This window comes from Haliotis rubra, unplaced genomic scaffold (genome assembly GCF_003918875.1).
Source record: "Haliotis rubra isolate DU_JTF1 unplaced genomic scaffold, ASM391887v1 Scf889, whole genome shotgun sequence".
Lineage (NCBI taxonomy): Eukaryota > Metazoa > Mollusca > Gastropoda > Lepetellida > Haliotidae > Haliotis > Haliotis rubra.
Window position 1 is genome coordinate 274749 of NW_025767622.1, and position 26563 is coordinate 301311.

At 41.7% G+C, this 26563-nt stretch overlaps 2 protein-coding genes and 2 long non-coding RNA genes across 5 annotated transcripts in view; 3 read left to right on the forward strand and 1 right to left on the reverse strand.

Annotated features, from left to right (window-relative positions):
• LOC124263534 (cell death abnormality protein 1-like) overlaps positions 1–26563 on the forward strand; it is a 215522-nt gene that overhangs the window by 165143 nt on the left and 23816 nt on the right. The gene's annotated exons all lie outside the window — the stretch shown is intronic.
• On the forward strand, positions 732–19037 carry LOC124263541 (ankyrin repeat domain-containing protein 7-like). The gene is made up of 2 exons (XM_046698205.1): positions 732–957; positions 17846–19037. The coding sequence occupies exons 1-2, from the start codon at positions 837–839 to the stop codon at positions 18190–18192; spliced, it is 468 nt and encodes a 155-aa protein (XP_046554161.1). The 5' UTR covers positions 732–836; the 3' UTR covers positions 18193–19037.
• LOC124263542 lies at positions 7861–11440 on the reverse strand. The gene is made up of 2 exons (XR_006894865.1): positions 8430–11440; positions 7861–8397 (listed from the first exon to the last, which is right to left on the reverse strand). It is a non-coding gene; the product is annotated as an uncharacterized LOC124263542 (long non-coding RNA).
• Positions 8257–8641, forward strand: LOC124263544. Of its 2 annotated transcripts, none has more exons than XR_006894868.1 (2): positions 8257–8392; positions 8472–8641. It is a non-coding gene; the product is annotated as an uncharacterized LOC124263544 (long non-coding RNA). The 2 variants fall into 2 exon arrangements; XR_006894867.1 differs by having other exon boundaries at positions 8538–8641.

Below are 26563 nucleotides of genomic sequence, written 5' to 3' on the forward strand. Positions count from 1 at the left end.
GAGTAATAACTATCCTATATATGCACATCGTGAGTTTCGGATGCTACCGGCAAGACAAGATTATATTACTCTGAACACTTGGTGCCATTACAGATATTCAGTTATATATTGATCAAGTCTATTTCGCCTTTTACCTTCAATCCTGTGGTGTTCAGGTTTTATATCCCTGGGGAACGTGATGCTAATGTTATAGGCACTGTTTAACTATGTCTACATTTAACACTGTATATAACACTTCGCATGATATATTTGTTATAAACCATACACATGACCTGCAGCATGACCTTTGTATTTCAGGGGTCCATCGCATCCAGATACAGAACACTGACCTCATAGACGCCTGCAAACAAGGGAAGCTACAGCGAGTCAGAGGCATCCTGGATCACAGCAAAGACGATATCAACAAGCCAGGGAAAGGAGGCTTGACACCAGTGATGTGGGCAGCAAGAAGGGGACACAGAGAACTGGTAGACTTACTTGTGATGAAAGATGCTGATGTGAAACGTGTGGATGATGTCGGTAACAACATCCTTCACTGGGCCTGTTATGGGGAGCTTGTGGCAATGGTGAAACATGTTGTGTCAAAGAACATGGTAGACCCCAACAGTCAAGGACAGGATGAGAGAACCCCATTGATGTGGGCAGCTCGGCATGGGAATATACGCATGTTTCATTTACTTGTAAGTCAAGGGGGTCTATCTTCACTTGTAGTAGACACAGATGGAAACAACATTCTTTTTCTCGCCTGTTGCGGTGGGAATGTGAGGATTGTGGACTACATCCTCTTAAATAACGTAGACATCGATGGTAGAGGACAGTCGGGGAGGACTCCGTTGATGGCGGCAGCGTACAGAGGACGCGGAAAGATCTTCGACCTACTTGTGACTAAAGGGGCTGATCCCAATGCAGTTGATGATGCTGGTGACAACGTCCTCCATTCGGCCTGTCTGGGCGGACATGCGAATATTGTGAGCCGTGTCCTCAAGCTGGACAAGGTGGACATAAACAGTCGTGGTCAGTTCAGTAGGACGCCTCTGATGATTGCAGCAAGGAATGGGGATAAAGAAATATTTGACTTGCTCCTGAATGAAGGAGCTGATGCAACACCAGTGGATGATGACAGAAACACCATCCTCCATCTTGCCTCTAAGGGAGGAAATCCTGATATAGTGAAGTTTTTGCTCGACGTGAAGAAAGTGGCAATCAATTCCAGGAACAAGCGTAATGAAACAGCGACCATGCGTGCGGCAAATGGAAGTGATGTGTGCAACCTGCTTGTGAAACGTGGTGGCTTCATACAGTAACCGAAAGGAGAAGAACGGGTTTATTCTCCAACTGAAAATGTCAAAATCTTTCGATACCTTACAGGTAAATCCAAGGATTGCAGTAGGTGACCTCCCCTGCATGCCATGTACAAAATCAATGACACACACCCCACCCCCACCACCCACCCCTTTCACATAATTTTAAGCATTATACTTTAATATACTCTCTCAAAAAAGAAACTCATCACGAAATTTGAATTTTGATCCATACGTACAGGGAGGATTTTACAAACACGTTTCATTTATTTATGATTCCTATGATGCTTTTGTCTGAAAACATCACATCTAAACGCATCCAGCATGGATATAAAAGATCGATCACTAATTTTTGTTTAGTCACTTTATTTGAGAGTGTCGAAAGATGCCACGACTCAGTCTCGTCAATCGAGATATTGCTGTAGGGCTTCTGGAAGCTTCTGGAAGCAGGACAATCATCTTATGCAGTTGCCCGTCGTAGGAACGTACACCAGAGCACGATTTCTTGTCTCTGGGAGAGATATCACCAGTAGAACTACGTCGAAGACAGACCTAGAAGTGGACGACCCCGAGTGACCACTAAGAGTCCAAGATCGGTTCATCCGGGTACATCACCTACGTCATCGTACAGCTACAGACACCAGTACCGCTAGACACATACCCGGATTACGACATTTATCCGCACAGACTGTGTCAGGAACAGGCTTCGAGAGGCGGGTTTGAGAGCACGAAGACCGTACTTTGGCCCAGTGCCACATCAGCTACATCGACAACATCGTGTTCAGTGGTGCATCAACGTTCAGGTCTGGACTATGGCTAATTGGCGTCGAATCTGGTTCAGTGATGAATCGAGATTTCTCTTGGAACGACGAGATAGAAGAATGAGAGTGTACAAACGCCGTCATGAACGTTTTGCCGACGCCTGCGTCCCCCAGGTTGACCGATTCCGGAAGGGAAGCGTGATGATGTGGGGGAACATGTCCTACACTGGCAAAAGTGATTTGATGATGATCCAAGGCAACCTGACTGCGCAACGCTACTGTGCTGACATCCTTCGTCCACACCTGCTTCCTGATCTCAACCGTCAGAGGGAGCTGTTCCAGCAGGATAATGCCAGACTACACACAGCACGTGTCACGAGAGATTTCTTCATGGATCAGTACATCAATGTGCTGCCATGGCCCTCCAGGTCACCAGACTTAAACCCGATCGAGCATCTTTGGGATACTCTGGACAGGCGTGTACGACAGCGTCACCCGCAGCCGCAGACCCTTCAACAACTCCCCCATGCAGTACAGGCAGGGTGGACTGCAATTCAGCTACATCAGATCCAGGGACTGATTCATTCGATGTCGAGACGATGACGCGCAGTACTGTACGCCAATGGTGGCCACACTAGGTACTAACTTCAGCACCAACTAGCGTCTTTGTGTGATCCTCTATCCGATTTTGTCCGAGACCCTACCAAACATCGATATTGGGACATTACCTATGCGAAGTTTCATTGCATTTCGTTGATTATTAAAACCAAGACATGTATCACAATAAAGAAAACAAATTAGTTCAAATTCTTATATGCTTTTCCTTTTGGAGAGAGTACGTTTTCATCTACAAAATTGCTGGACACACCAACGCCCACCCCACTTGTTTATTATCACAATCTTTTTGATATCTTTCAACAGTCAATAACATTTCAACATCTTTAAAATATCACAGTTCAAATATTTCAAGTCTCAATTTCAGCAGTGCGGAGTTCACAGCTGGAATATCCCAAATCTATTTTCAGCCACGGGAGGTGCTTGGATTGTTATATCAACCTCGAGGTTGACATCGCTTAGCGTCACAGCTGTCATGTGACCAAATGGGCCAATAAGAAGGACGGAAATCTACCCGTCATATAATAAAATATAGTAACGTTCAGACACCATGCGTTCAATAAATGTTAAAAAAACAATTTACAAATAGTCAGGCTGGTGGAAGTAACGTAATGCGCGTGCACGTACTGTCTTTTTATCATTTATGTCTGCAATCAAAGTGTATGCAAATGATGGATGTTTAAATAATTGATATGTGTGTTTAATATAATTTAAATGATTCATACTACCCTTGATCAATCAATGTTTAAACAACGAGCGGGGTAATTAAGCGAGGTTACTATACTCGTACATGCGAAACTCATGAGCACACATAGCAAATGGTGTTTCATTTTTAGTTTCTCATATAATGCTACCTTCTCAGTATTGTTAAGTTCTATTTATGTGCAAAGTCAAGATTTGTTTGAAGTGTAACAGGGCTGTGGATAACATCATGTCTGACAGGGATTGACGATCCTCCAGTGACCCTATCACCCGGAGGTGGAACATAATGGTTTAGATTGCACTGCCAAGTTACAATTATCTGCCACTTTAGATAGGTTTGCTTGTAATCGGAATGTAGATGGTGTTGAATAGTCGAGTAACAGTTGAAATTCGTTTACATTTATCTTCATTCATCTACAGTTCCAGTGTATTACCGGCCACGCCCACTTACTGACTACTGTTTCCCGATTGGCTGATAATGGGCGGGGCTGTATTGCATTGTCACTGATCTTGTATCTGTACAAATCTTTTGTAATGTTACTGGTTAAATAAGCAGTCTCTGAAATAATTTTGCGACTTATATATTCAAACGATTTGAATCCTTATGTTATTGTTTATGTCCTACGCGGATTTTCACAAAAAATTTCTTCAACACAATAACATACTGAACTCAAATACTATTCAGAGCTGAAACAGATAGCTCCCTTCCACTCCCTGCTACTGTATTTATTTCGTAACTTAATGTCATCATTTTGTTTTATTATGCAAGCATATTTTTTTAGGTCCGACCAAAAGTGATATTGACCTGAGTTAATATGACTTCAAGCTATGACGTCATTCACGTCAAGCTATGACGTCATTCTATTGTTTACATGTCACAGTATTGCTGACATAACGTTATTGGTTTGTAGTGAAAATAAAATTCCTTTTCTTGACTAAATGGACATGTTTTGGATTTTAGAATAATTTAGATTTTCGGTAATTACATATGGTATGGCCAGAAATTATTGAGAATTTTAGGAATATGTTTAATTGGATTTCTAGTATAAACAACCTTGACCAGGTATCAAGTGCTTGGTTTCATTCAAGAGAGACAACTCCACTCCGTTAATCCTTTTTCATTAGTTTTTGAAGAGTTATCCCCCTTTGTTTACTTGCTAGCAGACGACATTTTCAGTGATCCTCAGTATGGATGATTTAGAGAAGAGGAAGTTGATTTTAGAGTATTATAACAAGGACATCAGATCAGCTAAAGTGATTTCAAGTAGAACAGGCATCCCTTTATCCACTGTTTATCGTGTTTTGAAAAATATTGCAAATGGATATGGCACTGAGCACCAGGGAGGCGCAGGTAGGCCCAGAAAATTAACTGTCGGTGACAGGAGGCGGCTTGGTATTCTTGTTTCTAAAAACAAACGAAGGAGTTTAGAAAACGTAAGGCTGGATATGATTGATAGAGGAACTGTGGCTGTCTATAAGGAGACAATTAGAACTGAGCTGCATGCAATGGGTTGGCAGAAAAGTCGAGGAATTCCATCACCGATCATGAAACCTGAACAAAAGGAGCGACGGTTGAATTGGTGCTTACAGCATAGAAATTTTAACTGGGACAATGTGATTTTCTCAGATGAAAGTCCTGTGTGGTTGTTTCCTAATACACTGAAATTCTGGACCAAACAAACTGAAAAACCTTTGTATGAGCGCCCAAAGTACAGTCCGAAATTTATCGTGTGTGGTTGCATATCTGTATTAGGGGCAACGCCCCTCTGTGTATTTGAAGGGAATATGAACAGTGAGCGGTACACAGATATTCTCGAGGGACATGTACTTCCATCTGCTCACGTGTTCTATGGAAATTTTAGGATTTTCCAGCAGGACAACGACCCAAAACATCGTTCAAAGCAATCACAGGCCTGGTTTCGGACCCAAAATATGACATTATTAGATTGGCCAAGCTATAGCCCTGACCTAAATCCAACAGAAAATGTTTGGGGACTTATGAAGAAAAGTGTCAATAAGAAAAATCTGACAAATATTGCTGAAATGAAAGAAGAGGTGGTCCGATATTGGGACAGCATGGACCACGACTTTCTAACTTCTTTGATCAGTAGTATGCCCCGCTGCATTGAAGCCTACATTGCTGCCCATGGTGACTTGACTAAATACTAACTGTTCACCTGTCTTTGAATCTGGAGTTATGTTTTGCTAATATTCACATTTAATACGTGAGTAATGAGTGAAAAATATATAAAAATTACAATCTTTCAATTCTCAATAATTTCTGGTTGTACTGTAATAAAACAATTATAGGCTGGCGCTACTGGGCTACTTCGTGCCCCTTTATCAGATGAAGGGATGGGCATTCACCTGATGAAGGGCGGCAAGATGTAGCCCAGAAACGTCGTGTTGTAAATCCATACCACACGTTGTCATGGTGACTGGGTGAATGTCTGTAAGTGGTGACATGTCTCAAGTGGCCGTGCTGTCACCTGGTGTAAATGTGGAGACATGTAAATTGTTAGACTCTGCCTAACGTAGTGTGTGTGTTGTTTCCGTGTTGTATCTTGCCTGCATGACGTGGTGTGTGTTGTTGATGTCGTGTTGTATATTGCCTGCATCACGTGGTGTGTGTTGTTGATGTCGTGTTGTATCTTGCCTGCATCACGTGGTGTGTGTTGTTGATGTGTGTTTGTATGTTGCAGGGACAAGGCACGAATATTTGAGAAATAAAACGCTTTATGAACTTAACACATTTTGTCAGGTTTTGTATTTTGAACCTTGTATAATTCAAACTAATTACAGATTTGTTGATTTATATCTCCCTACACCCTGTGACCTGAGACTATTAAACTAGAGTTGACAGCTGATGAATGGTTGGGTCTCAAACTTTCTGGGTGATATTGACCCGTTAAGAGGATGTCACCCATGTGCTTGATGAATCAATGGTTGTAAGGCCATGTCAGCACAATTCGCAGATCGAGTATCTCCTGGTTCTGGGTGATATTTATGAAACAAGGGCAATGTGAACTAAGTTTAACCCAGTTATTCAATCTCAGTAACTCACAGCAACACAATTATATGTCCTATTATGTTCAGGCTCATGGAACATAAAAAAACAGAGGGTACATCTATCCATGCTCCCCTCGTGACCAGTGAACAACTTAATATGTTTCATCCCTGATGTAGTATAAATCAAATGGCTGCAGACACCTTGATGACGTAACAACTGGTTATGTCGCTAAATGCTGCACTAAGCAGTGTACTTGACCAAAGTTAGACAGACATCTGCTGGGTCTGAGCTGTCGTTGAATGATATATATTGTTTCAGTATTTCGGCCTCATAGCCTAAATTACAATTGTATTTGATAGAACACATGTCACGTGGTGAACAATACAGCAATATTTCTATTTCCATTTACATCTCAATAGAAATACATTTTTGAGGAAAATGGCAAGTGCTCGTAAATTATCCTCATTATTTGTATTTAATATATTACACAAGAGTTTCACTGAATAGTGCTTAACATTAGATAGGCTTGGGAGATATTTTAATCTCAGCTCAATCCGTCGTTAAACGCTGCACAAAACAGTGTACTTGACCAAAGTTAGACAGACATCTGCTGGGTCTGAGCTGTGGTTAAATACTGCACTAAGCAGTGTACTTGACCAAAGTTAGACAGACATCTGCTGGGTCTGAGCTGTTGTTAAATACTGCACTAAGCAGTGTACTTGACCAAAGTTAGACAGACATCTGCTGGGTCTGAGCTGTGGTTAAATACTGCACTAAGCAGTGTACTTGACCAAAGTTAGACAGACATCTGCTGGGTCTGAGCTGTCGTTAAATACTGCACTAAGCAGTGTACTTGACCAAAGTAAGACAGACATCTGATGGGTCTGTGCTGTGGTTAAATACTGCACTAAGCAGTGTACTTGACCAATGTTAGACAGACATCTGCTGGGTCTGAGCTGTGGTTAAATACTGCACCAAGCAGTGTACTTGACCAAAGTTAGACAGACATCTGCTGGGTCTGAGATGTGGTTAAATACTGCACTAAGCAGTGTACTTGACCAAAGTTAGATATCTGATGGGTCTGAGCTGTTCCCCATTTTCTTACTCACCTTGGCATGATCTCATCTCATGAGTTTTACTCATCAAACTGTCAACTCAAGAGAACAACCAGTTGAAACAGATTCCATCAGACTAAATAGTGGCAGGTAAACCAGGTGTTCATGAGAAGGGCATGTCCTGTACTGATACAGAACCATCAAAGACTAAATAGTGGCAGGTAAACCAGGTGTTCATGAGAAGGGCATGTCCTGTACTGATACAGAACCATCAAAGACTAAATAGTGGCAGGTAAACCAGGTGTTCATGAGAAGGGCATATCCTGTACTGATACAGAACTACACACTGATGTTAACACTTGATGCACTGGGTCTCAATCACCATGAAGCACTCAACTTAGTAACAACAAAATCAGTTATTCATATTTTGTATTTTAATATATATATTGGCAAAGCATTATTTACAATATATTATAGTGCATTTAAAACAACCCTTGTGATATGAGTCTCTTGTATGAATCGGACACTTTTTGTATCAAAATAATAATTTTCTGTAACAATATTGATCTCAAACTATTAACGCAAACATATAATGAAAAAACCCACCTTGACTTAGAAATAACTAAATTTAGGTATACAAAAACAAAGGTGGGAGGTAAATGCAGTAGTGTTTCTAATTCTCTGTTTCACTCACACGAAGGAGAAATAAACAAGGACAAGGACGTGGCAACAGCAGCAGGGTCTCAGACTACACAATAGACCCAGATGCTGCTGTGCCCCGAGAGGTCCTCTTGAACTTGCTCAGAGTGCATCACATGGTCCCTAGTACAAATTCACTCGAACGCACCTGTAACATACCTGTCTGTAACAGGTATGACTTGACATGTAGATATCTCTTACCTGTAACATACCTGTTACAGACAGGTATGACTTGACATGTAGATATCTGTTACCTGTAACTTACAGACCTGTAGATATCTGTTACCTGTAACATACCTGTTACAGACAGGTATGACTTGACATGTAGATATATGTTACCTGTAACACATACCCTTGGTGTGAACAGTTACAGATACGACGAGTTGACATGTAGATATCTGTTACCTGTAAAACATACCTTTGGTGTGAACAGTTACAGGCAGGTATGAGTTGGCAGCAGTGGCAATCTGTTAATATTTATCACTTTACTGTTAAAAACAAATATGAAGACTCTCGTTTCTTTCACCTACAGTTGCCATGGGTACACTGAAATGTTGGACAAGGAATTCCATTAACTTTACTGGACAGAGTTATCAACTGAAAGTAATCTAAAGAATCGTTCTCAAACAAATCTATTCATTTTAGATCAGTAGTTGATCATGAATAATAAATAACAACAAATCAGTAACAAGCCCTGAATAGATACAAAAATAAGTGCACAATGTAAAGTGATCTTTAAGAACAAACTTATACATGACAACAGACCTCGATGTTTAATCCCAAACGCCATAAGACTAAAGGTGAGGGACTCCGTGAAACATAAATTCCAGTCTCAAGGCTTCCCCTGGAGTGAGACTACAACCCATGGCTGCTTACACTTACCGGTATGTAAAACAAGTAGTAAACCAAGGCTGCCAACCTATATGTGAATACTACCGGGCAAATACTACTGTACTAATAAACCGCTACTCTTTAATTCATCCTGGAAAAGAATAAACAATATACATAACAACAGGAACATCAACACAGCAAATGAAACTCGTTCAGCAAGAGTTTCCGTACCACCCTACTTGAATGAAAACCCAGACTACTGAAGAGGTCAGCAGTATGACAGATTGAAGACGTCTGCTCTCAGATAGGGACAGACTCCAGTCTGCAAGGCTCTAGACAACTGAATCTAGAAGTATCATTTCTTCCAAACCCTAGAAACTTCAAGCACCCAGGTACTACACCTGCTTCCAGGCCGATATTGGGGTCCGGGTCGGCAACAAGTGTCGGAACAGAGATTACAGACTTCACACTTGGTATTACTGTTTAACCAACCCTATGTATTTGTAAAGGTGGCTTTCACTGAAAACAGGACCATTGCATTCAATGTAAAGTAAAGTGTTCAAGATAAAAAGCCTTTGAACTTAAACCTTCATATAATCCCTACACTGAACAAAATAATGATCTTTCCTAATTTACCTGCGTAGGGCACACAGCTTGGAACACTGGGATAATTCCTGACTCGTCTGACTGAGCCAGAGAGCTGAGTTGGATTATCTTGTAAGACATTTGTTTTAAGAAAGAATTATCTCTCAGGTCTATAGCACTATCAGTACTGTATGAGAGGGATCTACAGCATAGCCTATTTCACATCAGAAACCTAGAAATTTCGACTTAGTAGTGTCACTATCAGATTGATGCAACACAGAAACAGATGCAGAAAAACACATTTCATCTCAAAGGACACAATAATATTTACTGTACAAAAGTCTTGAAAAGAAATGATAAAGTTCCTTCAATTAATGTCATCCTATAATCAAAGGGAACAGTATGCTACAATATTTCCTTACTTTACAGGACCCTCATATTTCCTCCTGGGACCCTTGAAAGGTTGGCAAGGTCAAGGTCACTGACAGGCTGAGGGTCCAGGTGAAAGTGTGTGTTAAAGGTCCATGGTGGTGGCCGCAGGTTACAAATCATGAACATGTTTTTCAGGACAAACTTGTTTTGTTGCATGTGATTAACACCCCAAGCTGGTGGCACAACACAATATACTTAAAGCTTTGGCAAAGTAATAGGAAAAACAACAAGATTATATCCCCCACAGCTAGAGAACTGAATACATAGCAAGCCAAAGTGTCTCCTTGTGTGCGGCACTGATAACTAGAGATAGACTGGTTGTGTTGTCGCCTCATGTCGTTTACATGTACATCGGAGGCAGACAAATGTCTCCTTGTGTGCGGCACTGATAACTAGAGATAGACTGGTTCTGTTGTCGCCTCGTGTCGTTTACATGTACATCGGAGGCAGACAACAGGGATGACAGCACGGAGATCATCTGGAGATGAATCATTGTACATATATTACATATCTTACACATGGGCGTCTACAGTTGTATTACAACAAGCATCACTCATCAGATAGCTGTTTTCGTAGATCAAAAGCTCCAACAAGGAGGTCAGTAACTGTACACTATGTCCAATATCAGTACCACATTCAGCTCTTCACTCTCCGGAATTCCTCCCTCAGAGTCATCACGGCGAATGTTTACTGTAATCTTCATCGTCAGTTACCTGTCAGCAGCCCGCTCAACTCTAGATCGTGCTTGATTCCATAATTAACACCTGACTCGGTCACATGATCAGATTTGACCAATCACAAGCGGTTTGTCATTTAACATCCTTCCTATTGCCCTTCATGTAGAATCACATGGGTAAGTCACATACCAACATCACATGACGAGATCACATGACTGTCACGTGACCTGGAGGGTACAGTCATCTATGTATAGTTCTAGGAGTCAATAAAAAAGTGGCTATACAAACAAGACGTAGGTTATACTGTTGTACTCCGTGGCCCGTCAACTAATGGTCTTGCATATTCTACAAAGTCATCTATCAGAACTGGCCAGGCACCTGGTCAGGAACAAAAATACAGAATACATTAAAATGTCATGATGATGATGATGATGATGATGATGATGATACTTACAAGCTGACATCTTCATATGAAGCACAATCATGTACTGTAGTAAATGTCTAATGAGTGTGTTTGTTGTTTACAACCTGATTCAGCAATATTCCAGCTGTGAGATGGCTATCTGTAAACAATCAATGGGGACCAGATCCTGATGTTGCTGTGGCAACCCATCATCAAGTCCCACACGGATCCATCACTGGTAGGAACATACACTGCATGTCGTGTTTATTAAGCTTACATTAATATACAAATAACACTGTGACCAGCTCATTCACCCCAAAAGCATCATAGGGTGAAACGGTATATTGTGGTATTAGTAGAAACAAGAAGACAAAGTTATCAACATCCCCCCGCAATGGCCAAATACTCTTCATGATTATGTCTACTAGTTAAGATTATGTGAAATGTTTGTGTATATGGCAAAGTGGAAGAAGAGTATTGAAAGGGTTTTGCTCCAGAAAGGAGCACTACTACCAAATTCATTGGAGCCAAACTTGTTGGCATGGAAACGCAAATAATATATTATACAGAAATACACTAACTACCAAAAGGCACCAGTACACCACCAGACCTATCCATGTGCCAAGTTTGGTAAAGAAATAGTGAACAGTTTTCTGCTCAGTTCTGCTCAGGAAAAGACGTTTGTGCACAGACGGAGCGCATTTAAAACGTGTTGCAGGGGATAAAAAAATCAGTATGTTCGGTTTTTGCACCGTCATTTTATTAATCTTTTTTTTCACCTTTTCTAAAATTTATAGAAATTGAATCATTTTGTCAAAATCTAAGTGTTTCTGTAAGTTATAGCTCTTGTGAATTTTCTGCATTATGATCATATCTCATACACCGAACCGAAATGAACTGAACCGAAGGTTTCGTACCGCAATACGTACCGTACCGTGGTAACAGCGCACCGTTTCACCCCTAATGCATCATAGTCCTCCATAACACCCACCAAACTGACTTTTCACAAATTCTTTTCCAACTATTATGAATGAAACTCAGATATAAATATAGCAGAAACTTGACCAGATTTACTTGTCTAATGCTTAAAACTATTGTTAATCTAAACTACCTCTTCTATTCTTCAGAATGAGTTCTGTAGTGAACTACGTTTTATCCAGTCACATGTTTTACTTTAAACGACCCCGGATATGAACATGAGACCAAAGTCCGTGTAGAGTCCACATTGTTGACAAGGGTCGCAGAACACACACAGACTCATTCGTAACCACTCGCCCCTTTCCGTAACTTCCAAGGAGACTCGTCCCCGTCTCAATGCTTGTTTTGTGCGAAAATATGACAAACCAATCAGAACGCGCGTAATGGTTGTGGCGCTTTCATAAAAATAGTCCTGACTACTTAATTCGTTTATGGCATAATGTTATTGTTTAAAACATCATGAAAAATATATATCTTCATATTGAATGTACTATGAACGTAGCTAACAGAATTGTGCTGGCTATTTTAATAAGAATCATGCGATTGAAAGTGAACATCTGGTAATAATTACGTCAGAATATGTCTTTAACAAATATGTTTTTCTCCTTCTTTTAGTTGTATCAAGGAGGTGTAGCTCTTTAAAATAAATAAGGAAAGACGAAAACAGTAATACAATGTATGAGTACTTCGGTGATATTAAGTACCATTGGAATCAAACAGGAATAGAGTTGTCGTTCCTGTTTGAAGTAGTTCTGATGTTCCTACGCCAATATGAAATCCTTTCCGAGGGGCACGAGTCGCTATTCGGCTTGTCCCGGAATAACACGAGGTGGTTACGCTGGGTATCTCTGGTATCTGTGGAGAGGTTGCCAATGTCACAAAGCTCAGGTCCGGCTCTCTATTAGTGGAATGTGCTCGGAGAGAGCAATCCCTCTATCTACTGAAACTACCAGAGTCTGTCAATGTAAAGGTTGTTGTCTTAGCACACAAGACACTGAACACGTGTAGAGGCATTGTACAGGACAGAGCTCGATGCCTGCCTGACACGACTGAGGAACAAATTGTCCACGAACTCTCCCAGCAGTCTGTCACAGATGTGAAGAGATTCACTATCAAGAAGGAAGGTGTAGTTCAACCAACAAATACCTACCTCTTTACTTTCGCCCGATCGAAGATTCCTGAATCAATTAGAGCCGGTTATTGCAGCATTGGTGTGGAGGTCCATGTACCTAATCCACTCCAGTGCTACAACTGCCAAAAGTTTGGACATGGATAGAAGTCGTGAATCAGAGTTCATAAGGATCAAACACAAAGAAAATATCTCATTTCATGAAGCGAAGAAGAGGGTTACAAGTTTAACTGTATCCTCTTCAACCATCTCTTACTCTGCTGCTGTCTCCCGTCCCTGTGCCACTACTGCAAGTATCTCGTGCCAGACCGATCTGACATGGGTCAATTCTTCTCAGCCTATCTCAACCACTTCATCTCCAAAACCAAACGTCAAAACATCAGAATCACAAACACCAGAACCAATTCCAAAGCCAGAAACGGAAAAGGTGCGTCAAAAGATGAAAGGAAATAAACTAGAAAGACTAAAGCAGCATGAGCAACTGCCAAACCCCAAACCCAAAACCAGCTCTCCTTCAGAGGTCCCCCTCGAGGTCCACAACTCCTTTGGACCTCTGGATATGGAGGTCACTCCATCTCCAACTGACACAAAAAAGGAGTTTCCCAAACGCTTCCTCACGGTCACGTGACATGTCACCAGTGGAAGCACCATGGATCCACAAGGCATGATTCATTGTCTATGGTGGAGCCTGCAAAAGCAATTTAAAAAATTAGATTCTATGCACCACCAAGGGCTGAGGCTCTGCTTGGGAGCTATCAGAACCTCTCCGGTAGACAGTCTATATGCGGAGGCCAACGAACCTTCCCTTAAACAATGCCGCATTAAACCTTCACTGCAGTATATCACTAAATTACGTTCAACTGAGTCCAATCCAGCATACAATTGTGTTTTCCACCCCTCTCTATGAAAACCTGTTTCCTAATCTGCTAAGCCTGGTTCCACCACTTGGAATCAGAATTCAACCACACATATCTGCAGCTAAAATCGATCTCAATATCATTGTACCTTACCGACTCCTGTCTTCACCAGTGTGGCAAATGGTGAAACCACGGGTCGATCTTACCCTCACCAAACTCAAAAGGTCTGAAACAAATCCTTCCGTATTCCAACAGGAATACAAACAGTTACGCTCTAAGTATAACACCCATAGATCCATTTTCACAGACGGGTCCAAGGACGATGGCCAAGTTGCCAGTGCTACAGTCATTGGATTAAAGACTGTCTCCTCTAGGATTCCCGACAACAGTTCCATTTTTACCACTGAGGCCAAAGCTATCTTCTCAGCTTTGACTACATTAAACAGCAGAATCACTCCAAAAACTTCATTGTTTGTACAGATTCATTATCTTGCTTTCAAGCACTTCAGAATGTTACTTCAAGTCACCCAATCATCCTGGACATTTCAAAACTTTACAACGACCTTTCTACTGGCCAATGTGACATCGTCCTCTGCTGGTTGCCGGGTCACGTCGGCATAGCAGGCTACACAAAAGCCGATGCTGCAGCTAAAGCAGCTCTTGACAAGCCCTTGTCTCCACTGCTGATCCCGTACAGTGATTTCAAACCCACTATCAAAAGTTACACTCGAGACCTCAAGCAATAAAGGTGGGACACTCAAATAGGAAGAAACAAACTTCATAAACTGAAACCAACAATTGGTTATACCTACTTGGGTTGTCAGTCAAGACGTGATGAGGTAATTTTACGACGATGTCGTATTGGCCACAGTCGGTTTACACATGACTATCTGCTGAAAACAGATGGGGATGGACCCCCCATATGTGTCTCTTGCGATGAAGTTTTCACCATCAAGCATATTCTGCTTGACTGTGTGGACTTATCGTCTGCAAGGGACTCACATTATCATGCAACAAATCTGAAAGATCTGTTCTCCCACGTGAGCGCTCAACTGATAGTGAACTGCCTGAGGGAAGTTGATCTATATCATAAATTGTAACTGAGTAAACTGACTAACGAATTGCCTGCTTTTAAATTTAGTGCTATGACATTCTCTGCTTTTAAATGACAATGAAATGACTATATGTTTTGAAATAAAACTAATATTGACTTACAATGTGTATTAATGCAGACTCGTTCTCTTCACTTTATGGCTGGAACAATGCGGATGTGACGTAAAGCCAACTCAACTCAACTTTGTTAACTTGGTAATGGGCAGCTGTTGTATGGGGTGGGGTGGGGGGGTGGTTTGAGAGGATTTTACGCCGCTTTTAGCAATATTCCAGCAACATCACGGCGGGGGACACCAGAAATGGATTTCCAGTAAGAGAAGTGTAAATTTGGTATACAGGATTAGAGATATTATAACGTGTCCGGTGTTCTAGAGTGTGTCAACTGTCAGTTCAACCTAATGAACAACGTTGTGACAATTGTGACTGCCAATCTACACCTTCCTCATTTTACACAAGAATAACGTTTTCAGATTTGTATAAATTCTAAAAACATTGAAGAGCATGTCGTGCTGGGAGCACAGAGGCAGCACCTTGAGTTCCCTAAGTAACCGATATCACGGCAGATAACTAGAAGACTTGAACAAATGGAATAAAGGGAAGCTGAAACAGAGTATCCACATCTGTAAAGGATGATTCCATAGCATTGCCAAATGTTGTGTAAAATATCGTCCTGAAGTAGAAAATCCTAGTTCCTTTGAAAGTTTTTTCCTATTTTCAGGTTAGGATGATTTGAACGGTCAGGATCAAAAGCTGATCGTTGATGGCGGTAAGAACACCGGACTGAAATCATTACTTTAAATCAGTATCGCAAATGTGTTACAATATGTCTAAAACAGTTGAGCTGTGTTTTCAGACCAGATGGGTGTTCAGAGAAGTACTCTGGTTTTCATGTTTGTCATCATATTCAGATGGCAGGAATTTCTTGCTCAATTTCATGGAAAGTCTGGGGTTGAATTACAGGGCATCCCAAATGTGTCCCATCGATGTCAAGTTTGAGAAACGGGCAGGGCAGCTCATGACACTAACACCGGCGTTACATAAAAAGCTGTGTGTCAAACCTTGAGTATGGGGTGCACCGTTGTCTTGTGGAAATGTCAGTCCAGGACCATGCAGTTGCATGAATGGCAGAAGAACTGGGGTGAAAACTTGGTGCTGATTTTGTACAACTGATCATGATGACACAGGCAGTGTTAGTACTCGCTGATCGAACTACGTCCAATGTGGGATTCACTTTAAGTGTCTAGTTATTAATTAATTATTGATAATATTGCGTTCTGGGGCATTCATTAACGTTTGTTCTCTCATTCACTGAGATGGTTATGTTCCAAGGTTGCCTTCTATGTGATACGTGTGACCACCAGTAGTCCTTTGTGTTTCAATAAAGTCTTTTGTTTGTCTGGTTTATTTCCCTGCCGCCATCCTATAACAGGGGTACCATTGACGATTAAATTACGTCCCTTTTTATTCACAATGTGCGTTTTGGATGCTACCGGCAGGGCAAGATTATATTATTATTCGTGATCAGGTGGTGTCATTACTGAAATTTAGTGATCCATTCGTATATTAATCACGGCCATTTCGCCCTTTACGTTCAATCCTGTGGCGTTCGGGGGGCCTTATTCTCGAAACGTTCGTAGCCTTAAGAATGCTTTTCTTTGATCGTAGCCAATGTGTTAAGAATGGGCTTAAAAAGTTCGTAGGGCTACAAACGTTTCGAGAATAGCTAGCAAGGTATTATATATCCCTGGGGAACTTGGTGCTAGTGTTATTGACATTGTTTAACAATTTCTACTTACTTTTTCTTTTCCACTTCTAAAATTGTATGTATCAACTCATTATATACCTGATGAAAGCCTCGTTGCAAATTATTAAGATGTGTCATGTGACCAGTAGTATGACCTTTGTGTTCCAGCGGTCAACAACACACAACGTCCTCAGGACACATGTTTAATTCCACCATACTGAAAACTTCTCATGTACTCATTTGGACTGGTTCGTTTCAAGTGTTGCTGGTTTGTAAGATACATATGATCATCAGTATGACCTTGGTGTTACAGCGGACACTGACCTCCATGACGCCTGCAAGGAAGGGAACATATAGCGAGTCAGAGACATCCTTGAGCACAGCATCGACGATATCAACAAGAAAGGGAACGAAGCCATGACACCAGTAATGTGGGCAGCAAGTAGGGGACACAGAGAACTGGTTGACTTACTTGTGAAGAAAAGAGCTGATCTGAAACTTGTGGACAATGGTGGTAACAACATCCTTCACTGGGCCTGTTATGGAGAGCATTCGACAATGGTGAAACATGTCGTCTCAAAGATTATGGTGGACATCAACAGTAGATGGCGGGACGGGAGAACCCCATTGATGTGTGCAGCTTGTCGAGGGAATAAGGACATATTTCAGTTACTTGTAAGTAAAGGGGGTCTTCCTATTGAAGTAGACAGAGATGGAAACAACATCCTGCGACTCGCCTGTTGGGATGGGAATGTGAAGATTGTGGACTACATCCCCTCACATGGTGCTGTAGACATCAATGGTAGAGGAAAGTTCGGGAGGACTCCATTGGAGGCGGCAGTATGCAAAGGACATGAAAATATCTTCGACCTACTTGTGACTGAAGGGGCTGATCTCTCTGCAGTTGATAATGCTGGTTACAACATCCTCCATTCGGCCTGTCTGGGGGGGACATGTGAATATTGTGAGCCGTGTCCTCGAGCTGGACAAGCTGGACATAAACAGTCGCGATCAGTGCAGTAGGACACCTCTGATGATGGCAGCAAGGATGGAGGATAAAAAAATATTTGACTTGCTCGTGAAAGAAGGAGCTGTTGCAACACCAGTGGATGATGACAGTAACACCATCCTTCATCATGCTTCTGAGGGAGGAAATGTTGATATAGTGAAGTATGTCCTCTCTCTGAAGAATGTGGACATCAACGCCAGGAACAAGCATGCTGAAACACCGACCATGCTGGCGACAAAGGGTGGTGACGTGTGCCACCTCCTAGTACAACGTGATAGTTTCATGCAGTAACTGAAAGAAAAAGGACTGGTTAATTCTCGAGATGAGAATGCCCGTATGATGGTATAGTTCCACTGTATATCTGAAATATTGTGAACCTTGTATTCCTCCTCATCGTGAATAGGATGGACGTCAAATGAAGATAAGCCAAAACTTCCTATGAAATGCAAGAAGAATAGTACACCATCCACGCCATAGATGTGGGACATATCCGTTTTTGAATTAAACATAATGAATATCAATGAATAGACTTGACCGGTTAATTTACCCCAAGCCTGTATGTTCCCGTATGGACTTCAGATCAATAATGGACACCTTTGTTCGTGGTATCAGCAGCTTTTTTTCTGAATGAACTGAAATACTTGGAGTGTCACAGAACTGAACTATTTTTATTTGTATTTCTTTGTTTATTGCATGGAACGTCGTTTCGATTGCTTATACTGTTATCAAGCTGAAGTATACTTCTAGAATGACGATCATAAAATTGAAATATTGGTTTTTTAAACATAGCAGAAAGGCATAATATGGATACAGTATTTGGAAACATCCTTTATGGGGGGGGGCATTCGTGGATGTAAATTTGCATTCCCTATAGCTAGAAATAGGAAGTGTTTCGAAACAAGGAGGTCAGACAGGTAGGGATTTTCACGAAATCAACATAAATAAGGGCTGGCATGGTGTTACAAAAGAATAGATGATGCTGCCCTCCTTCAGGTGACAGCATTGCTGGACAATATGACCTGTAATCACTGAAAGGTCAGTCAGTCAGCTTGCATGTCAAAATATGCATCTCCTCGTATCCCATCCACCAAGACAGCCGGTGGTGGTCACGTGAACACTTACAATGTCTAAACACATAGAGGGGGTCATCGGTTCCCAATTGCGCAGATCGATGCTCATGCTGTTGATCACTGGATTGTCTGGTCCAGACTCGATTATTTACAGACCGCCGCCAATAGCTGGAATATTGCTGAGTGCGGCGTAAAACTCAACTCACTCACTCACTAAACACATAGAGGCAGGACAGAGGACCTACTGCAAGATTTTCACTGCTGCTCATATATCTTGCTTTAATAGTAAATGTGTGATGGACAACACGGACCCTCAGTCACACGCTTGTCTGTTGCTAGATGTTCCGATGCTGATGATGTAGATAGTAGAGGAAGTATTACCATTAATCACATTTACATGTGTCTATCACACTACTTTGCAATGTCTAGATAGCTGCAGACAGTCCTATTGTTTTACACCGATACTGAATGTGAACAACACGGTCATTTTTCCAGCCAGTTAATACATTGGAGGACATTTCCCTTTCTTACACGTATAGCATGAATCCCGAGCGAATAGTTTTTGATAGTTGTCTCCCTTATACCATAACAATCCTTCGGTCAATATAAAACAGTTAAAGCTGGAGCTATTAACATTCCATGAACACCAAGAAAGTATATAATGTTGACCTTGCAATGAATACTGAATCCATGTACAGGTGAATCCATGCTACTTGGTAGCCCCTTTATATTGTGGTCGTAATTGATAGTGATAATTGATTGTGATGATTGTGATAATCATTTTATCATATAGTCCTTCGACGACAGGACGTCATAAATGTCAGTATGCTTGATATTAGTATGTGGCTTTGTCTCGTCACGATATTTCTGAAATATTGCCGATGTGACGGTGCATTTAACTCACTCACTCCATACTCCACCCCCACCCCTAAATAAGGCCATGTCCACTAAATGACCACTGTTTTCATATTGACTGGTAATGTTGTGTATTATTTCACTGAATCATATCACCGATCTCTAGCCCCTGTAATTCCAGTATTCTGATTTGCTGAATTGGTCATATGTTTTCAATTAGCAATGAGCATAAAAATTAAACCACGCCCACCTCCTAATTTCAACTCAAGGGACAGCCGTGGAATTCCAACATTACAGTCTTACATACATGTACAACCTTTTCTACTTCACATGCATGTAAGCAAGTCATATACAGTTCCATTTCTTTCAGTTCATACCTTCATGAACCGGAAACATTACACAGTCAATCCTTAAATACATTTCATCCAGGAACCAATCAGGGCTAAAACAGATAGTTCCCGTCCACTCCCTGCTACTGCGTTTATTTTGTAACCTGGTTTCATCAGGTTGCTATATTTGTACTTATGCGCTTAATGTATGTTTGTGTCAGAACAAATATACACCTGGACTTGACATTGCAATGTTTTACAGGTTTACAAATTCCATTCAGTTGTTTGCTGGTATGTGTTTTCTAAAACAAAATTCACTGCTTTGAGTGGCAATATTCAGTCTAAAATTGACTGAGTTCCTGGTCCAACTTTTTTTTGTACTGTCTTCACAAGCCTCTGCAACATCACTTGTCCATCCCATAGGGCCCTTTCACGTTTTTAATTACCATTGACTATTTAAAGAACACGCGAGGCTATAAAACGTTTATTATTATTTTCTAATTGAGTCCACGTTTCAGCTTGCATGTTGTTGTAATGTCTGACCTACGACTGTGCTGCTCCATCTCACTACAGATATATTGTGTCGAGTCTGCTTGCTATTTCAGTTAATGATGCATGTGGGTTTAAGACACACACATTATCTATATTCATTGTTCAAATTGATTGCATGTTTTATCAAATATTTTAGTATGAACTTGCAAGATGTTGTTCTATGGCTGTAGCTTGAATAAAACATTTTACAGATATTGTATCTTGAATCTTCATTTCAGTTTATCGCCCACAGGGACCAGAGAAGGTCCGGGTTACAATATTGACCTTCAGTAACCCATGCTTGACGTAAGAGGCGACTTACGGGATCGGGTGGTCAGGCTCGCTGACTTGGTTGACACATGTCATCGGTTTTGATGCTCATGCTGTTGATCACTGGATTGTCTGGTCCAGACTCGATTATTTACAGACCGTCGCCATATAGCTGGAATATTGCTGAGTGCGGCGTAAAACTAAACTCACTCACTCACCCACAGGGACCTGTGCAGCCATGTATCATGGACGATAGATTAAATCATCACAGATACTTTGAAAACAAAATATGTAATGGTTCAACTATGAGACCACGACACTGTTAAACGTTTACATTACAATTTAGAAATCAAGGGCGGTGCGTTAATCTGTAAAATAATAGCTCACCTACATGCCTAAAATATCACGTTTTCTTTTAGTAAGAACCGCGATCTGTGGGGCGATTTACATATCGTTTTGTATAAATTATTATGTGGATATTTGGGTCATGATAAACTTTACACATCCACGGCATGTGTGGCAGGCTCTCCGTAAGGCCTGGATGATTGGAGAGGATTTAAAGACGGGTAAAGAAGCAGCTAGAAATAATTGTTTACTTTCAGTCTGATAGACACTTGATATAATCCAATAAAGAAATGTATTTTCTAATTCTTCCTTAAAAAAACACATTTCTTTTCAACATACCTAAAATATAACATGCGACAAGCCAGGTTATTTTCTTCTTTCTTGTGGATCTTTTTGGTTTTCTTTGGTGTTACATCATGCATGAACTAAAGGTCTGACGTCACACTCGGAAATAATTTCATGCATGATTTAAATCAAAACAAATATTTGTGAATAACTTTAAGATGGAGTGTCCAAGAGTGTATTCTGCTGAGACCGGGAGTAACATGTGGCATATGATCTCACCTTCTCCTCAGAACAATCAAACCTCACCTTAAGGGTACTATCAACACCAGTTAATGTGCCAAAACCACACGGTTCTTTAGAGTACATCCACAGTGCAAACAACGAAACATACCAAATTTTTTGTATGCATGTACATATGGAAAAACACATAGCAACACCTATGATTTATAACAGATGCGTTTGCCGTAAAGACATAGCTGTGATGTAACACTTGTAGATGTCTAGGAGCTGGAGGGTAATACACTTGACCATCAGCTGACGGTAGGATGTAACACTTGTAGATATCCAGGAGCTGGAGGGTCATACTGTGGGCCATCAGCTGACGGTAGGATGTGACACTTGTAGATGTCCAGGAGCTGGAGGGTCATACTCGGTGCCATCAGCTAACGGTAGGGAATAACACTTGTAGATGTCAAGGAGTTGGAGGGTCATACTCTGCACCATCAACTGACGGTAGGATGTGACACGTGTAGATGTCCAGGAGCTGGAGGGTCATACTCTGGGCCATCATCTGACGGTAGGATGTGGCACATGTAGATGTCTAGGAGCTGGAGGGTCATACTCTGTGCCATCAGCTGACTGTAGGATGTGACACTTGTAGATGTCCAGGAGCTGGAGGGTCATACTCTGTGCCACCAGCTGACGGTAGGATGTAACACTTGTAGATGTCGAGGAGCTGGAGGGTCTTACTTTGGACCATCAGCTGACGGTAGGATGTGACACTTGTAGATGTCTAGAAGCTGGAGGATCATACTCTGTGCCACCAGCTGACGGTAGGATGTGACACTTGTAGATGTCAAGGAGTTGGAGGGTCATACTCTGCACCATCAACTGACGGTAGGATGTGACACGTGTAGATGTCCAGGAGCTGGAGGGTCATACTCTGGGCCATCATCTGACGGTAGGATGTGGCACATGTAGATGTCTAGGAGCTGGAGGGTCATACTCTGTGCCATCAGCTGACTGTAGGATGTGACACTTGTAGATGTCTAGGAGCTGGAGGGTCATACTCTAGGATGTCCAGGATCTGGAGGGTCATACTCTGGGCCATCAGCGGACGGTTGGATGTAACACTTGTAGATGTCCAGGAGCTGGAGGGTCATACTCTGTGCCACCAGCTGACGGTAGGATGTAACACTTGTAGATGTCGAGGAGCTGGAGGGTCTTACTTTGGACCATCAGCTGACGGTAGGATGTGACACTTGTAGATGTCTAGAAGCTGGAGGATCATACTCTGTGCCACCAGCTGACGGTAGGATGTGACACTTGTAGATGTCTAGGAACTGGAGGGTCATACTCTGGGCCATCAACTGACGGTAAGATGTAACACTTGTAGATGTCGAGGAGCTGGAGGGTCTTACTTTGGACCATCAGCTGACGATAGGATGTGACACTTGTAGATGTCTAGAAGCTGGAGGATCATACTCTGTGCCACCAGCTGACGGTAGGATGTAACACTTGTAGATGTCTAGGAGCTGGAGGGTCATACTCTAGGATGTCCAGGATCTGGAGGGTCATACTCTGGGCCATCAGCGGACGGTTGGATGTAACACTTGTAGATGTCCAGGAGCTGGAGGGTCATACTCTGGACCATCATCTGACGGTAGGATGTAACACTTGTAGATGTCCAGGAGCTTGAGGGTCATACTCTTGGCCATCATCTGACGTTAGGATGTGACACTTGTAGATGTCTAGGAGCTGGAAGGTCATACTCTGGACCATCAGCTGACGGAAGGATGTAACACTTGGAGATGTCCAGCAGCTGGACTGTCATACATTGGACCATCAGCAGACGGTAGGATGTAATGAGAGTATACAGTATTATCTATAAACTGGATATTTTCCCATTTCACCCTGAACAAGTAATCAAATAACCTGCCCAGGTACTACTTATAAACAGGGTTTAGGGGCTAAATGCACTGTATCATCGGCCCACAATCGTACCGCTAGATTTCCTAACACATCCACCACTTGATTGTCTGACTTGTGTTGATTGTCTGACTTGTGTTGATTGTCTTGCTTGTGTTGATTGTCTGGCTTGTGTTGATTGTTTGGCTTGTGTTGATTGTCTGGCTTGTGTTGATTGTCTGGCTTGTGTTGATTGTCTGACTTGTGTTGATTGTCTGACTTGTGTTGATTGTCTGGCTTGTGTTGATTGTCTTATCATGACGCTCAACGTGGGTACAATGTGTGAAGCCTTTCCTGATATCCCACTTGTGAGGCTATTGCTAACAAGGACGTAAACCGATATATACTGTATATATAATACTCACTCAGTTCACTTATGTTATATAGTTGTGTGTTGTCAGTGGGGCAGTACTTGTTTCACCTAGTGAGATGTGATTGACGGAGTAGTCTCCCTTGTACTGAACATGTCCCAGTGAGCCCCGCTGTCATTGTGATGTTGGTATGCCTGCTCTAACAGTGACTTGTGTGGAGTGCACCTGTTTTGTGAGCAGTCTGTGCAGCGTACTGACGGAGTAGTGTCCCTTGTATCGTTCAGCGCTTATGCACAAACTACCATGACAGGAGGGGACATCGATCACTTGTGTTGCCGACACAGGTCTGGGCATTCTCAGCGTCTGTCGCGTGTACTGAACCACGTGGAGTTGTTCTGACTGTGAATGGCAGCAGTGTGTCAAGCTGTACTGTATACTGTATACAAACGTAGGATGACAATGGTGGTGGAGTCTGTATACCGTATACATGACAGTGTGTGACCAGTGTTATACCATTATGCTATTTCTACAAACGTGCAATGAGAATGCACGCCGTATATATGACAATTTGTGACCGGTGTAATATAATCACTGTGTATACAAACGTGGGATGACCCATTTTCAGTTTATGTCCCAATTTGACCCAAATACATTGCTACTAAACATAAGAATAAGTTAATCAACAAGGGGTTTCCACACAACGCTCTCCAAATCGAGCATACATAAATCTCACACATAGGGTATTCCTACCGTTCACAAGTACGTTTGCCAAAGTGCATGGGGGTTTGCATAAGGTCAGGAATGAATCAGATTTACACGATTATGGCCCGTGGAAGGAATGCAACTCATCACAAATTCTTGCACCTTAATCGACTAAACAGTCCGTTACAGTGTACAACTTAATCGCCTAAACACGATTAACACCCATCTTTCCATTTAGTCTATTCTGTGAGTAACTTTCTTGGTAGCCTAACAACTCAATTAGGCTCAAAACCCGAGATGAGTGGATCATATAAAATGTATTTTGGGTTTACTACCTCAGTAAAATACAATACTTGTATTAGGCTGAGCCCCATCCGGGATTCGAACCCACGACCTCAGAGTCCGGCACCTAATCTCCTGCACACACTGTCAGCCATCCAACCCACTCAGCCACTGAGGCTTCCACAGTGGATTATGGGTGGATGTACGAACCAAATACATCTCCCTTTTAACTTCAATGATCACTAACTTCATACCGACAATGAATGGCTTCACTGACGGTGACTACAAGGAGTATATATTTGAATAACGTACTCCAGGGGTAACGTGTGCCATTATAAGTTATGCAAACCTGTAGAGGGACCCTGTCCTACATAAGGTGGAGGTTACAGTGACACACCGCCTCGTAATGCCTGTGTTGTCTGACATGTTGTTTGATGCTCCATGTTGATAGGGGACTATAACATTCTTTTCATGCAGGTTTATTGTAAGCAATAGTCACCACTCATGGTTGTGAATAACGTTCACAAATAAACATCATAAAGCCAATAGTAAAACGTCTATAGACCTTAACATGCAGTTGTGTACATCTGAATACTTTCACGCTCAACAACCTGTCGCCCATTTACATAACAGAAAGGGTATCGTGAACATGTGACTTGGGACTGAACAAAAGAATTGCTGTCAACATGCAAGACCATTGTCCCCCGATCTGTAAATCCCCATCAAACCACCAATGGAAGAGTTACAGACATGACACAGGACTATGTCAGCTGACAGACTGTTCAGGCATGATTGTGGCGACGTGTGCTGCACACCACTATCAGCCGTAGTCCATGTTGTATGACTACGACCACGGCAGTGGGACATGCTATGTGTTGTATTGCCTGCAGTGTCTTAGTCACTATATGTAATACCTATCATATCTGGCTGAAATGTATGTCGTAAGATGTAGGCGACGTTAAAGACTTGTGACCTACCAGATGTTTGACATTCGCCATAACAACATGCGGTTGAGGAGATTTGCCATGATATGGCCTTTTGAATAAACGACGCTCGTCCCTCACATGTAGGCTCACCTCTAACGTAGTTCATACATTATTACTCATTTTTTGCTGTATTTTGCAAATTAAATATTTTGCTTGAGTTATATATTTAGTTTGTTGAAGACAAATGTATGCTCATGTGATCCAATACTTGCCGCTATTTCAGGAAAGTGAAAATGAATATTAAACATAAAAAGGAAAATGAATAATTGCACACTTGTGAAGAATTATTAACTATTCAAGTTTGTATGTATTTCCTTCTCCTTTTCATGTCCGCATGAAAGTCTCTCATAACGCAAGATATGGACATATTGATTAACAAGGAAACAGCGAGTCACTGGTCTCGTTTGATGGGAAACCTCCATGGTGCAGATGTATCAAATCAATGTTCGTCACGATACCATGTTCTTCATTGACACTGTTCAATGAAACGACGAGAAACTTTATCCATT